This window comes from Mastigoproctus giganteus, chromosome 11 (genome assembly GCF_048544385.1).
Source record: "Mastigoproctus giganteus isolate SK-2022 chromosome 11, ASM4854438v1, whole genome shotgun sequence".
Lineage (NCBI taxonomy): Eukaryota > Metazoa > Arthropoda > Arachnida > Uropygi > Thelyphonidae > Mastigoproctus > Mastigoproctus giganteus.
In genome coordinates, this window is record NC_143585.1 from 167812441 (window position 1) to 167829305 (window position 16865).

General features: G+C 40.0%; 1 protein-coding gene across 4 annotated transcripts in view; it reads right to left on the minus strand.

The window, feature by feature from the left end:
• The window catches only part of LOC150078561 (uncharacterized), a 773569-nt gene that overhangs the window by 442881 nt on the left and 313823 nt on the right, over positions 1-16865 (minus strand). For all 4 annotated transcript variants that reach the window (XM_090385507.1, XM_090385508.1, XM_090385509.1 and 1 more), the window contains exon 9: positions 173-240. In XM_090385507.1, the coding sequence (XP_090241633.1) occupies positions 173-240 (68 nt within the window). The remainder of the gene's footprint in view (positions 1-172; positions 241-16865) is intronic.

The window sequence follows — 16865 nt, forward strand, 5'->3', positions numbered from 1 at the left end:
TGTATAAACAAATAATAAAATCTAGATCATTTATAAAAATAAGTGCTCAAAGATGGCATTTCACTGTATGGTTGCAAAGTGGTACAGAATAGTGCAAACTATTTTCAAGTGGACATATAGAATCTAACCATAAAATAAAAAACAATTTTATTTACCCATATCAAAAACTCACCCTTGCTGCATTTCTTCTTTTGTAAAACTAGCTGCTTCATCTCCTAATTCATGTAAATACATACAATCCTGCAAATATTAAGACAGATATTAGACTTATTTACTTTATCTACATTTCATATTTTACTTAATTTACATTTAAACATTGCAAGACTGGTTCAATTCAAACTACTGTTTTTAAAAATTTTTAAAAGTAAATAAAACACGCACACACACATATATACAAAAATATGCAGTATTGGAAATGTGTAACTGAGGGTTATTATGTGAACTGTGCATTGCAAACTGATGTTTGTAGTATTTTTTGTAAAATCTATAATCATGAGGCATAAGTTAATGGTTTCTCTACTTACAAAACATAAAAGCAGAAAATTGCCTAATGACAACATTACAGCAGACTCTCGATTAACCGGGATCAGATTAACCGGGACACTTCAAGATTCCAAATTAAAAAAACAAAAAAAAAAAAAAAAAAAAAAAAATCAACTAGAAATCAAAAAATTTAAGTAATAACTAGAATATGTATAAACAGATATTTTGCAAGTTGTAAGTAAGCACCAAGTGGCATTATAAGTTGTCATTGGGAGATTAGTGTACCTATTATCTTTCAATCCCCACTGTCTTCACATCCGCCGCTCAAATAAAAGAAAAAAAAAAACAAAAGAGAGAGACCAAATGTTTAGTTTGTTTTAGTGCATCGTGTCGATTGTTGTGTTCTGTTGCACCGCAAAAGGGCAAATTTTGTTTTGTTATTTATATCAGGTATGTTGGAATTTTTTTTATAGTAATTTTTTTTTTTTTTTTTTTGTTTAGGAATCACGAAAATGATGGGTAAACGCAAAAGAGTTGCATTTTTTTTTATTTTTTTTATAGTAATTTTTTTTTTTTTGTTTAGGAATCGCGAAAATGATGGGTAAACGCAAAAGAGTTGCATTTTCAGTTAAACAAAAACCATGGCAGTGCCATGTACATGCTAGAATCCTCAAAGGTAAAGATGCTGCTTGACAAGCACAGGTTGAGGGCGGTACAGATGTTGTCAGTAGCCAGTGATGTTCTGTTCGGAAAGTTTGAGTCATTCTCAAGGAGACTCTTGGTGCAGTGTACGGCCTGTTGGACAGGGACTGATGTAAAAAGCGACACTATATCAGATGATGCCATAACAGCTTTGTCAGAAATAGAGAGCTCTTTAATAAGCCAAATGAATTCGCTGCTGTTATTGACAGTGTGGGTGGTATTTCCTACAAGAGGTGTGAGGAGTCATGCAATATATTTGAATAGTTCATATATTGCAGCATTGCAATGCTGCAATATATGAACTACGCAATGCACCAAGATTGCAATGCATTGCAATCCTGGTGCATTAACATTAGCATTAGAAGAGGCATTTGATGCAAGAAAGCAAGCTTATACAGCATCAGCCAAAAAAATTAAAGTAAAATAAATAAATAAAAAATAACCACTTCCACTTCACCCCTCTGTTCGATCGAAATACCTGTCCAGCCGAGCCTTAAACTTATTTAGGCTATCAACTTCCACGACAAGGGATGGAAGTCTGTTCCACCTACCAACCACCCGCTGGCTAAAAGCAAATTTCCGCACACCTATCCTACATCTGTCTTTCCTCAATTTGAATTTATGCCCTCTCAGGTGATTATTCTGAGCAAGAGGAAGAATCCCATCAGCATTGAGCATGCTCAAACCATTCAAGGCTTTGTACACCTCTATCAGATCACCTCGCTGGTGTCTAGTCTCCAGACACTGTAATTCGCAAAACTTAAGCCTTTCTTCGTAAGAGTACCCCTTTATTCCATTTACTAATCTTGTTGCCCTTCTCTGTACTCGTTCCAGCAGCTCTACATCCTTCTTGAAATGAGGTCTCCAGGCCTGTATACAGTACTCTAGGTGTGGCCTGACCATTGCCTTATACAAGGGAATAATCACCTCCTTATCCCTGCTAGAAAAATTCCTATATATCATTGACAATACACCATGAGCTACTCTTGCAGCACGTCTGCACTGCTCAGAGAACTTGATATCTGCCTGAACAACCACCCCCAGGTCCCTTTCATTCTCTACCACTGTCAGTGTAGTACCACAGAGTTGATATGTTGCTCTGGGGTTGCTGTTTCCCATATGTAGTACTTTACATTTGTCAATGTTAAACTTCATTTGCAACCTCTCAGCCCATCTGCTCAACCTTTCCAGATCCTGTTGTAGCAGCATAGTGTCAGTAGTGACCTTGACAATCCTGCCAACCTTCGTATCGGCTGCAAACTTGGACATTAAGCTTGATATACCATCATCAATATCATTTATAAATACAGAAAACAATAAAGGACACAATACTGAACCCTGAGGGACTCCACTAATAACATTAGTCCACGATGAGCAGCGTCCATTGATTACCACTCTCTGTCTTCTCCCCCTCAACCACCCCTTTATCCATAGCAGCAATTTGCCTCCAATGCCACACTGCTCCAATTTGTGCAGCAGTCTTCCATGTGCAACAGTATCAAAAGCCTTTCTAAGATCCAAGTATATAATATCAAAGTTATTCCCTGCATCCAGTTCTTTTGTGACTGCATCATAGTATCCAATCAAATTGGTCAGGCAAGACTTCCCCTTAACAAAACCATGCTGTGTCTGAGCTATAACTGAAGTCTTGTCTAGATGATCCTGCAGTGCTTCTTTAACCAGTGCCTCCATTAATTTTCGGGGAACAGAAGTAACTCACAGGTCTATAATTACTTGTGTCAGCCTTTGATCCTCCTTTGTGAATTGGGGTCACATTTGCACATCTCCAGTCCATGGGTACCTCCCCTGAGTCCAAGAAAGCTCTCATAATTATGGCTAAGGGTTTGCTTACTTCTATTGCTGCCTCCTTTAATATAACTGGATAGATTCCATCCACCCCAGGTGCCTTTCTTGTGTTTCTCTTCAACAATTTCTCCTCCACTTTACTCTCAGTTATTACAAGATTCTCTAGCTTACTGCCAGAGTTGAATACACCTCTGGCATTCCCCTCGCTGAATAACTCCTCATGTGTGAATGTCGATGCAAAATATTCATTTAGTTTGTTAGCTACCTGAGCAGGATCATCAACAGTTGACCCATCGATATCAAGTGGACCAATCTGATTCATTCCCTTCCTTCTAGAGTTTACATAAGTAAAGAACTCTTTGCTGTTTTTCTTCACATCCTTTGCCAAGGATTTCTCGTAATCTGCCTTCACCTGCCTAACCTCCTTTGTAACTTGGTTACAGATCAACTTGTATCTATAATAGGCTTCTGTGTCACGTGTTAATTTGTATGTATCCCATGCATTTTTCTTATCTGCCATATGTCTCATTAGTTCATCTGACATCCATTTAGGCCTAAACTTTGAACAATATTTCTTAGGTGGTATGTAAAGCCTAGTAGCTTCCAAGATAAGTTCTTTGAATGCTTCCCATTTTGAATTTGCTGTTGGTAACATCATCAGTTGATCCCACTGTATAGAATTTAAATACTGTCTCAATCCATCGCAGTCACCTTTACGAAAGCAATACCCCTTCCCTTTACCCCTGATGATAGTTACCTCTTTGAGTAAATTCCACTTCAGAACACTGTGATCACTGCCACCTAGTGGTTCATTTATCTGCAGATTCTTAATGCATGAAGAATCACAACTGATAATCAAATCAAGGGTATTACTCCCTCTAGTTGCCTCCCGAACATGCTGATGTAGAAAACAATCATCCAATAAATCCACAAAAGCCTTGCTAGTGTGTGAGTGACCAGCCCCCAAATTCCAGTCAATATCTGGAAAATTAAAATCCCCCATAATAAGACTCTCCGATTTACTGGCCCACTATTTCTCTGTACAGTTTCTTATTATACTCATCAGAGTCATTAGGCCTATAGCACACTCCTACTCTCAATTTTGATCTCCCAATGCTTATGTCACACCAAACTGACTCGACACCGCACTGTCCAGCGATGTCGACTGGCTTCACTTCCTTGGATTTTATGCGTTTCTTAACTAATAGCATAACCCCTCCTCCCTTCCTATCCTGTCTATTCTTTCTGTAGACATTGTGCTCCCCAAATTCCAGTTCTGTATTCCTTATATCTGTGTGACACCACGTCTCTGAAATCGCAACAATATCTGCCTTTGATGTTTTGAGCAATACCTCAAATTCATCAACTTTATTTACTAGACTCCTAGCATTGGTGTACACGCAAGTATACATGCACCTGCTCTTCCTCTTAGCCACCCTAACACAACCCATGTGTTTACTTGTACCCCAATGATTCCCCGCAGTCCCTGAAATATCCTTCTTCTTATTTTCCAGGCTGCTGCTCATTCCAATAGAAGCAGTGCAAGAATCACTTTCTCCTCTGCCAGTGGCACCTGTTAATCTATTAGTCCTTGCATCCCCCCAATCTAGCAGTTTTCCGACCCTCCTAACAGTGCCTCGATAGCATCAGCAAACATTCTTGCACCCTTTCTATTTAAGTGTATCCCATCCCTGTAGAAGCAGTCTCTCCTGTTAACAAGTACAGGCGAGGCTGAAAAAAATTCTACCCCTTAAGCCCTGCACAATCTTTCCAGGGCCGAATTGATCGACAGGGCTCTCATCATATACTCCCTCCTATCGTGTCTGGGAAGAATTGCAGACACTTTCAAATTCAACCCTAATTCACGGCTTTTTTTCATCAGTGACCTGTACTTGTTAAGTAATTCCGCCGGTCTCCTACTCTTAATATCATTAGTGCCAACGTGTACAACTGTATCACCTTTTGTGCCCTTAAAAGATAATATCTGCTCTACAACGTCATCAACCTTTGCCCCTGGCAGACATACCCTGGTCCTGTTCCACCTATCCTTTTTACAAAGCATATTTCCCGTTTCCCTGACAATAGAGTCACCAACAACTACTAGTTCCTTTGGGACCAGCGCATTCTGCCTTGGGGGCTGCCGCTGTGTTGCGCGATGACCAAGTGCAAGCTCTGGCATTGGTGTAGGCAGCTGAGAGCTTGATGGGCCCCTCACTTGTAATCCTTCGAGGGCATCCACCCTGTCCTTCAAGCTCTCATATAGGCCCATAACCATGCTGAGTTGATGCCTGATTTCCTTACACTCCTTGCATCGCGCACATACAAAGACATCCCCCATGGCAGTATCATGTCCCATACCTGACTGCTCCGCAAACATGAAGCAAATAGTGCATCTTAAAAGGCTGTGATTCAGAGGGCAACTGCCCCCCTCAGTTCTCCTCCGAGCCACAGCATTCCCATTAGCTTGAGCCTTTTGCTTTGCTGCTCTGGTTTGAGTCATGAATTCGATTTACTTTCAATAAAAATTTCAATTTCAGTACAAAATTAAATCCTAAACTTGTATCTTAACACAGTTATAAAGCTATATTTATGTTTCAGTAACGAGTGTTATCTACGAAATCCCTTTATATAACTTCTGTATCAAGTTATGTATTAATTATTTATTTTTACTAATTATTTATATTACGTAACCTAAGTGGTTATATGTATAGTTAAAAGTACAATTTAATTGCCAATGAAGCTCGACAAGATTAATAGATTTTACTGATTAATTTTTGCGTAGCAATGGCGGCTATTTACGATCAGTAAACACGTGGATTTGATACCCTTTCCAATACTAAGTAATACCTACAAAATCTCTATCTAAGTTACTTTAAACTTAAGTACCGTAAATAGGAATATAAAGCTACTCTAGAAAATAAGTTAATATGTCAATTTAAACTAATAAAGCAGAAAATAAATCAGAAAAAACTTCTGTTCCAAGAGCGGCAGAAAGGCACGTCCGCACAGGCAACCCTCGTCCTCAGACTCATTGTAGCAGGACACTATGGGCCGGAGAGGAACACCTGGCTTATGGATTTTTGGTAACCCATAAAACTGTGGTAGTTGGCAGACTGTGGCATGAAGAAGCCGCTGAGTCGGAGCAGAAATTTTCTTTGCTTTAAATCATGCATAGACAAGTTTATTTACGCATGACTCCAGACATCCTAAGACTTGAATGGGTGGATCTGTCACAGGTTCGTATACGCTGGAGTCTTGCAGGAGGACCAGGGCTTTCTTTCAGAAGGCTGATCACTTTAATACGACAGTGCGACGTTCCTTGTCAACGGGAAGCACGATGATGGTGCTGTCCTTTCTCATAGAGGAAAGAGCGGCGTGATGATGGTGATTAAGGTTTGAGCAGGTGGACCGTGTGCTTCGGAGGATGGAGGCAGTTTTGAAATGGATTTCATTAGCAGTTTCTTCGGGAAGGTTGGTAATGCTTGCTTCTACTCCCGTAGCGAGTTGTGTGATCAGTGGCTTTAGCATTAGCATTAGTAGAGGCATTTGATGCAAGAAAGCAAGCTTATGCAGCATCAGCCAAAAAAAAAAAAAAAAAAAAAAAGTAACATAAATAAATAAAAATAACCACTTCCACTTCACCCCTCTGTTCGTTCGAAATACCTGTCCAGCTGAGCCTTAAACTTATTTAGGCTATCAACTTCCACGACAAGGGATGGAAGTCTGTTCCACCCACCAACCACCCGCTGGCTAAAGGCAAATTTCCGCACATCTATCCTACATCTGTCTTTCCTCAATTTGAATTTATGCCCTCTCAGGTGATTTTTCTGAGCTAGAGGAAGAATCCCATCAGCATTGAGCATGCTCAAACCATTCAAGGCTTTGTACACCTCTATCAGATCACCCCGCTGGTGCCTAGTTTCCAGACACTGTAATTTGCAAAACTTAAGCCTTTCTTCGTAAGAGAACCCCTTTGTCCCATTCACCAATCTAGTTGCCCTTCTCTGTACTCGTTCCAGCAGCTCTACATCCTTCCTGAAATGAGGCCTCCAGGCCTGTATACAGTACTCTAGGTGTGGCCTGACCATTGCCTTATACAAGGGAATAATCACCTCCTTATCCCTGCTAGAAAAATTCCTATATATCATTGACAATACACCATGAGCTACTCTTGCAGCTCGTCTGCACTGCTCAGAGAACTTCATATCTGCCTGCACCACCACCCCCAGGTCCCTTTCATTCTCTACCACTGTCAGTGTAGTACCACAGAGTTGATACGTTGCTCTGGGGTTGCTGTTTCCCATATGTAGTACTTTACATTTGTCAATGTTAAACTTCATTTGCCACCTCGAAGCCCATCTGCTCAACCTTTCCAAATCCTGTTGCAGCAGCATAGTGTCAGTAGTGTCCTTGACAACCCTGCCAACCTTCGTATCGTCTGCAAACTTGGACATTAAGCCTGATATACCATCATCAATATCATTTATAAATACAGAAAACAATAAAGGCCCCAATACTGAACCCTGAGGGACTCCACTAATAACATTAGTCCACGATGAGCAGTGTCCATTGATTACCACTCTCTGTCTTCTCCCCCTCAACCACCCCTTTATCCATAGCAGCAACTTGCCTCCAATGCCACACTGCTCCAATTTGTGCAGCAGTCTTCCATGTGCAACGGTATCAAAAGCCTTTCTAAGATCCAAGTATATAATATCAAAGTTATTCCCTGCATCCAGTTCTTTTGTGACTGCATCATAGTATCCAATCAAATTGGTCAGGCAAGACTTCCCCTTAACAAAACCATGCTGTGTCCTAGCTATAACTGAAGTCTTGTCTAGATGATCCTGCAGTGCTTCTTTCACCAGTGCCTCCATTAATTTTCCGGGAACAGAAGTTAAACTCACAGGTCTATAATTACTTGTGTCAGCCTTTGATCCCCCTTTGTGAATTGGGGTCACATTTGCACATCTCCAGTCAATGGGTACCTCCCCTGAGTCCAAGGAAGCTCTCATAATTATGGCTAAGGGTTTGCTTACCTCCTTTGCTGCCTCCTTTAATATAACTGGATAGATCCCATCCACCCCAGGTGCCTTTCTTGTGTTTATCTTCAACAATTTCTCCTCCACTTTGCTCTCAGTTATTACAAGATTCTCTAGCTTACTGCTAGAGTTGAATACACCTCTGGCATTCCCCTCGCTGAATAACTCCTCATGTGTGAATGTCGATGCAAAATATTCATTTAGTTTGTTAGCTACCTGAGCAGGGTCATCAACAGTTGACCCATCGATCTCAAGTGGACCAATCTGATTCATCCCCTTCCTTCTAGAGTTTACATAAGTAAAGAACTCTTTGCTGTTTTTCTTCGCATCCCTTGCCAAGGATCTCTCGTAATCTGCCTTCGCCTGCCTAACCTCCTTTGTAACTTGGTTACAGATCAACTTGTATCTATCATAGGCGTCCGTGTCACGTGTTAATTTGTATGTATCCCATGCATTTTTCTTCTCTGCCATATGCCTCATTAGTTCATCTGACAACCATTTAGGCCTAAACCTTGAACAATATTTCTTAGTTGGTATGTAAAGCCTAGTAGCTTCCACGATAAGTTCTTTGAATGCTTCCCATTTTGAATTTGCTGTTGGCAATATCATCAGTTGATGCCACTGTATAGAATTTAAATACTGTCTCAGTCCATTGTAGTCGCCTTTACGAAAGCAATACCCCTTCCCTTTACCCCTAATGGTAGTTACCTCTTTGAGTAACTCCCACTTCAGCACACTGTGATCACTGCCACCAAGTGGTTCATTTATCTGCAGATTCTTAATGCATGAAGAATCACTACTGATAATCAAATCAAGAGTATTACTCCCTCTAGTTGCCTCCCGAACATGCTGATGTAGAAAACAATCATCCAATAAATCCACAAAAGCCTTGCTACTGTGTGAGTGACCAGCCCCCAAATTCCAGTCAATATCTGGGAAATTAAAATCCCCCATTATAAGACTCTCTGATTTACTGGCCCACTCTATTTCTCCGAACAGTTTCTTATTATACTCATCAGAGTCATTAGGCCTATAGCACACTCCTACTCTCAATTTTGATCTCCCAATGCTTATGTCACACCAAACTGACTCGACACTGCACTGTCCAGCGATGTCGACTGGCTTCACTTCCTTGGATTTTATGTGTTTTTTAACTAATAGCATAACCCCTCCTCCCTTCCTATCCTGTCTATCCTTTGTGTAGACATTGTACTCCCCAAATTCCAGTTCTGCATTTCTTATATCTGTGTGACACCACGTCTCTGAAATCCCCACAATATCTGCCTTTGATGTTTTGAGCAATACCTCAAATTCATCAAATTTATTTACTAAACTCCTAGCATTGGTGTACACACAAGTATACATGCACCTGTTCTTTTTCTTAGCTACCCTAACACAACCCATGTGTTTACTTGTACCCCAATGATTCCCAGCAGTCTCTGAAATATCCTGCATCTTATTTTCCAGGCTGCGGCTCATTCCAATAGAAGCAGTGCAAGAATCACTTTCACCTCTGCCAGTGGCTACTGTTAATCTATTAGTCCTTGTATCCCCCCAATCTAGCAGTTTTCCGACCCACCTAACATTGCCTCGATAGCATCAGCAAACATTCTTGCACCCTTTCTATTTAAGTGTATCCCATCCCTGTAGAAGCAGTCTCTCCTGTTAACAAGTACAGACCAGGCTGAAAAAAATTCTACCCCTTGAGCCCTGCACAATCTTTCCAGGGCCGAATTGATTGACAGGGCTCTCATCATATACTCCCTCCTATCGTGTCTGGGCAGAATTGCAGACACTTTCAATTTCAACCCTAATTCACGGCTTTTTTTCATCAGTGACCTGTACTTGTCAAGTAATTCCGCCGGTCTTCTACTCTTAATGTCATTAGTGCCAACGTGTACAACTATATCACCTTTTGTGCCCTTAAAAGATGATATCCGCTCTACAACGTCATCAACTTTTGCCCCTGGCAGACATACCCTGGTCCTTTGACGGCGAACTTCATACCGGCGGTCAAGACGTTGAGCTGTTCGATGGTTAGTTGTTTGCTGCTCAGATTTAGAACAAAGGAAGCCATATTAGTTAACCGGGTGTTCATTCTTGAGGAGTGGGCCTCTGTCTAAATTGACAAATTTCCGTTGTTGTCGCGAACGATAAGTATCAGAGATATGGTTAGCTTGGCGACAGATGGTATGAACAAGGTTAGTAAATATTATAGGTGAGATCCTACCTTGTAGTTCCTGTAAGAGTCTGAATTTATTGTAGTCAGCTCTGTTGATTTCGTAGTGGAGATGGGTTATCCACAATTTCAAGGTTTGTAGGCCAAAGTTGAAACAAGCATGGTCCATGCGAGTGCTGTTAAATGGGGCTTTATAGCGGAATCCTTTAGGGATGATGCGGTTGGTTGTGCACCTATGCGCAAAGCGCAAAGGTTGCCTGTTGCGGGCTATTGAATTGAAGGACGTCTGCAGTTGAACACAATCACTGTAAACATTTTGGCCATAAAGAGAACGTATGAGGATAAATGGGCCTGTTGTACTGGAATCCATAGGATGATAAATGATGATTAGGTATTTAGCCAGTAAACCTTCTCCTTGAAGACTACCTTACCAATCAGCCATTTGTCATAAGAACAAATCAATCATACTGGCTAAACACCTAATCATCATTTATCATCCTATGGATTTCAGTACAACAGGCCCATTTATCCGTTTGCAAAATTATTTGAAAAAATTCTTCACAGCAGACTCATGGGTTTTCTTGAAGAAAATCAGCTCATCCATCAACAACAGTGTGCTTATCACTCTAAAAGATCCACTGATCTTGCAATTGTTGACTTCTGCTCAAGGTTCATTGATAGTCTTGAAAAGGGTCACTATGCTATAGCACTGTTTCTTGACTTATCTAAAGCTTTTGATTGCATAAACCATAATATTCTACTTAAACTCAATAATCTTGGCTTGAGAGGGAAATCAACCTTCTCCTTGAAGACAACCTTACCGTATCGGCCGTTTGTCGTATCTCAAGGCTCACTTCTTCGACCAATTCTATTTGTTCTTTACATCGATGAATTTCTCTCTCTTCTTCCATCTTCTCACCTAGTATTGATTTAGACGCAACATACAAAGAAAAAACTTGAAAGGGTGAATGAAACCAAGTTTCTTGGAATCTGGCTAGATAAGCTAAGTTGGGCAAAACAAATGATAACCCTATGAAAGAAAACTTTGTCACTAGCGGAAATACTCACCAGGGCCTCTGCCTGGGTGTCTCCTTCCCTTCTCAGACTAGTATTCCTTTCTTTAATTCAGCCGCACCTATGGAATCATCTCATGGGTTACCACCAGCCAGAAAACCTTGCGAGAATCAACTCCATTCTCAATCGATGCGTTCGTTCAAACAGATATCGCACGGAATTCATATTTGTCAATAATAATATAGTAGCAATATGTTATTAGTCATTCCAGAGTTACGTAAAACTCTAAGTAAGAAGTCCTGCAACATATCCTTATGTATGTCGAGGAGTTTGTATTTTTGGTTTATCCGGGATTTGTTTTTTACCATATATCCTGGAAAATCGAGAGAGTACTGTACTTTTATTTATTTATTGAGGATACATAGCAAGAAAATAAGAATACATCAGTTGTAAAAATCGAGAGAGTACTGTACTTTTATTTATTTATTGAGGATACATATTTTATTGAGCAAGAAAATAAGAATACATCAGTTGTACATTATAACACAAGTATTCAAGAAATTAATGGTGGAAGGTACTAGGCTTTTCATACTGATTAAGAAATACTGTTCAGTGTTTAGGCCTAAATGGTTGTCAAATGAACTAACGAGACTCGTGTGTGTTATGGGTGTTTAATGGCCCATAAGCTACACTGGCTATAGTGCACCTGTCCATAGAGATGTGTTAGGGAATAATTCAGAATTGAAGGCATTTCAATTTCATTTTAGAAACTATTCAGAATCGATGATATATTCCAATTTTTTTCAGAAAACAAAAAAAGTTCATTAACGTTCATCTTGTCGCCAATAATATGCTCCAGTGATATTGGTTGTTGTTTTTGGTTTTTAGGAGCATTAGCAACTAAGGCCATATTGCTCCGGGATATGCGATGGTCATACCCTGACCTTTCCGCATTCAGCGGTGACGGGCTCGAACCCCGGTCTAATCAAGAAGCGTGTGCTATGCACTGCTGCTCCTTCCCACCTGGCTACGGAGGCGCCTAGTGATATTGGTTCTTGCAGTTTATTCAGAGAAAGCAGGACTGATGTTCTGTCCTGGTGATATTGAGGACAGTCATCAAGAATATGCTTGATTGTTAGATGTACTGAGCAGTGTGGACACTGAGGAGGATCATCACCTGTGAATAGATGGAGGTGGGTCAGATGAGTATGTCCTATTCTTGCCCGTGCAAGTATCACTTCTTCCCTTCTAGTTGGTCGGATGCTTCAGTGCCAAAATTTTGGTTTCTGTTTCAACTGGAAAAGTTTGTTATTAGTCTGGGTGTGCCACAGTTCTTTCCACATTCAAGGTATCATCAAGTTTTCCACGTTCAAGGGTTCATGATATCATCATAAAAGCAGCATGTTCAAGGCATACTGCTTTTATGATGATATCATGGTCGGAGGCTGGAATATGGGCAGAGGTCAAATCTAATGTGGAGGGATTTTTTGTCAATATATCTGCCAGTTCATTTCCCTTTATCGCTGAATATGCTGGAATCCAACAAGAGTTCACTAATTGTTGACGGTCTTCCTGGTTAATTGAGTAATTAGTATCCATGGAGGTGTTTTGGATACTTTTTTTTTGAATTGGAACTTTTACTATGTGATAGTGATCACTGGTGGGGAAGGAGATGTCACTGGTATTGTAAGAGGAGTGTTACATGCTTATTCTGAGTGCTTAGGGATATTGGACTGTTGCTCACAGAGGACAGCTCAAGCCCAATCGGAGATTGATATGTTTGAGGGGACAGTAACATCAGTTTGGATGAACACTGTTTGTTGTTTTAGTGTAATACTGGCATAGGGACGTTTGGGCATAGTAGGGGCAATTATTTTCCTGGCTTCTTGATAGCTTACCTTGTTCTCAACCTTATATTTAACAATTTTTTTCTCAATTGTCCATCGGTCACACGTTTTGGAATAGGCAGGATGGTTGCCTTTGAAGTTGGGACAAGTTTTCACTGTCGCCAAACATTCAGATTGAGTATGATCAGAAGATCCACAGTTGGGACATACTGGGTTTCCTCTGCAAGTCATCTGAGAGTGGCCATACTTTTGGCACTTGTAACATCTCAAGGGATTGGGTACATAAGGACGAACACGGCAAAGTAGATAATCAGCTTTAACTGATGATGGTAGGTTTGGGGAATTAAACATAAGGATAATATTCCTGGTAGGTGTCACGTTATTGTCTTTTTTTAATCATTATTCTTTTTGCTGCAATAACATTTTGATTTTGGAGCTCTTGAGTTATTTCTGCCTCCGTCACGTTCAACAGATCCCAGCTGGATATAACACCCTTAGATGTATTTAGGGTAGCATGGGGAGATACTTTAACTGGTATCCCAGCAAAATTTGAAATTAATAGGAGTTTCTCAGAATGTCTACTGTTTGCCATTTCTAATTGTAGGTTTCAAGATTGCAACCTCTTCACAGTCTTAGGAGATCCTGCAATACTCTCCAGGTGTTTCTGGATGAGGAGCGGAGATAATTTACTGAGAGGTTGTTCTGTAAGTGAATTCAAAATAAGAAATGCAGGACACTCTGTTGTTGGAGAATTTGTTTTCAACCTCTTGGGTTGTGATATGTCATAATCAGATTCATTTCGTGGCCGAGAGCTTGGCAGTTCAACTTTACTGCCAAGGTTTCCGGCCCCGCCACGGGGAGGCACGAGCAGTGCATGGTGTGACCAAGCAAAGGTTATTAAGGATTAGTACTTATTAAAGAAAAATATAAGAGAAAGGTGGATTTCCTTCCCTACTCTCTACAAAAACTTTTTGGTAGAAGAGCTTCTATAAAATAAACAGTTTTTTTTTAAAACGCCGAAATTTAAAAAGAACTACTAGTCGCTTTATAAACATCACTTACTGAAAGATCGCTCAGATAATCGCTTGGTCACAATTGCCTTTGCACCCGGGGCCAATGAGACTCGTGGCATAGAAGAAATATGCATGGGATGCATATAAATTATAAGGCGACATAGAAGCCTATGGCAGATATAAGCTAATCTGTAATAAAGTCATAAAGGAGATTAGGCAAGCAAAGGCAGATTATGAGAAATCTTTGGCAAAAGGATGATAAGAAAAACAGCAAGCCCTTGTTTACTTATATAAACTCTAAAAGGAAGGGGATGAATCAGATTGGTCCACTTGATATCGATGGTTCGACTGTTGATGAGCCTGCGCAGATAGCTAAAAAACAGAATGAGTATTTTGCATCTACATTTACACATGGGGAGTTATTAAGGGAGCAAAATGCAAGAAGTTTATAAAGCTGTAACATTGAGCTTAATGATTTTGTAATAACTGAGTGCAAAGTGGAGGAGAAATCATTGAATTAAACATATGTTTTTTTTTTTAGGAGCATTAGCAACTAAGGCCATATTGCTCCGGGATATGCGGTGGCCATTCCCTGACCTTTCTGCATCCTCCGTATTTGGTGGTGACGGGCTTGAACCCCGGTCTAATCAAGAAGCGTGTGCTACGCACTGTTGCTCCTGCCCACCTGACTACAGAGGTGCCCGGTATTAGGGGTAAGTCGTAACAATGGATAAAAGAGGGGTTGAGTGGGAGAAGACAGAGTGGTAATCAATGGACTCTGCTCTTGGTGGACTAATGTTATTAGTGGAATCCCACAGGGTTTAAGTGTTGGACCCACTGTTGTTTTGTATATTTATCAATTATATTGATGATGAAGGTATATCAGCTTTGTGTCAAAGTCTGCAGATGATACAAAGGTTGGCAAGGTTGTTACTGACAGTGTGCTACTGCAACAGGATCAAAAAAATTTGGGCAGATGGGCTGAGAAGTGGCAAATGAAGTTTAACATTGACAAATGCAAAGTACTGCATATGGGCAGAAGTATCCCCAGAGGAATGTACCAACTGTGTAGTACTACACTTAGGGTGATAGAAAATGAAAAAGACCTGGGAGTAATTGTGCAGTCGGATATGAAGTTTTCTGAGCAATGCAGACAGATTGCCAGAGCAGGTTGTGGGGTTTTGTCAATGATATACAGGAATTTTGCTAGCAGAGTAAAGGAGGTGATTATCCCTTTGTAAAAGGGAAGGGTCAGGCCACACCTTGAGTACTGTGCACAGGACTGGAGGCCTTATTTTAGGAGGGATGAAGATTTGCTTGAGCATGTACGAAGGACAACAAGATTGGCGAGGGGAATGAAGGGGTCCTCTTACCAAGAGAGGCTTTAGTTTTGCAAATTGCAGCAGCTGGAGACTAGGCACCAGTGAGGTGATCTGATTGAGGTTGTACAAGGCCTTGAATGGGTTGAGCACGCTGAATTCTGATGGGATTCTTTCGCTTGCTCAGATTACAAACCTAAGGGGTCATAAATTCAAAGTGAGGAAAGTCAGGTGTAGAATAGATATGCGGAAATTTGCCATTAGCCAGTGGGTGGTTAATTGCTGGAACAAACTCCCATCTGTCGTTGTGGAAGTTGACAGCTTAAATAAATTCAAGGTGGAAATGGATAAACTTTTAGACAGAATGGTTGTGTGATTTTTTTTTTTTTTTTGGCTGATGCTACATAAGCTCATAAGCTTGTTTTCTTGCATCACATGCCTCTATTACTATTACAACAATACAGAACATATGTAATACAGAATACTACATAATAATGATAAAATCAACATCTGAAAATTATGCAAGTTTATTTGAAACTTTGTTGATGAAAGGGAGGGCAAAAACATCCAACTTAAGGTGATTGACCAGTTTGTGTAAAAGCCACAGTGAGGGTCAAGAAAATGAAGTTAAAAATGCAAGGAAATGAATCTAATCAGGAACAAATCAGGTTATACTTAAATTGCAGTCCATGGTTTTTACTTCAAAAAACAAGTGGTAATAAACCAAACCTCTTACACAGATACAAGTGATATGCTGGAAGTAGCATAGGAAGCAAATGAAGAAAACTCATATAAACTCCTTACTTGAGAGAAATTCCTGAAAAGGTGACCACCATCATGTTCCAAGATAGCAGTTCAAAATAAAGTACCAGAGTGGATCTCTCCCCGATCCAAAATATTGTAAATTTAGGCTGAATAAACCAAACACAGTCCTAAAGAAGCAAATTTTATATGACCATGATCTTTTTTACAAGATGGCAGATGAAAATAAAAATACCCAAAAAGAGTGTCCACACTTCATAAGATATTTAAATTTTGTTGCATTGGACTGTAAACAAAAGAATTCCAAAGGGAATTCACCAAAGCAATTCCAGTGGCAACCATAATTTTTGAAGATGTTAGTTCAAAAACAAGTACCCCAGTGAGAAGGTACAGAGTAAAACCCATATTACAATAACCACTTAACTGATTTAAGTGATTAAGGCAATACAAAAAAAAAATAATAATAATAAAATAAAAAATAAAGTGTACTGATAATCTCCTGACTGAGTGTACTGATGTCAGATGTTGAAAGTCAGTCCAATCATCCTGGTCAATCTTCCATCGTGGTAATCTAATAACAAAGCTAAATCTTAATAAAATTAATGGTAAGCTGCATCAGAGGCAGAACTAAAAAGGATCATCATCCCATCCCACAAAGTGACAGTCTGCTGTAACAAAAGACAATAACGAATAAAGAA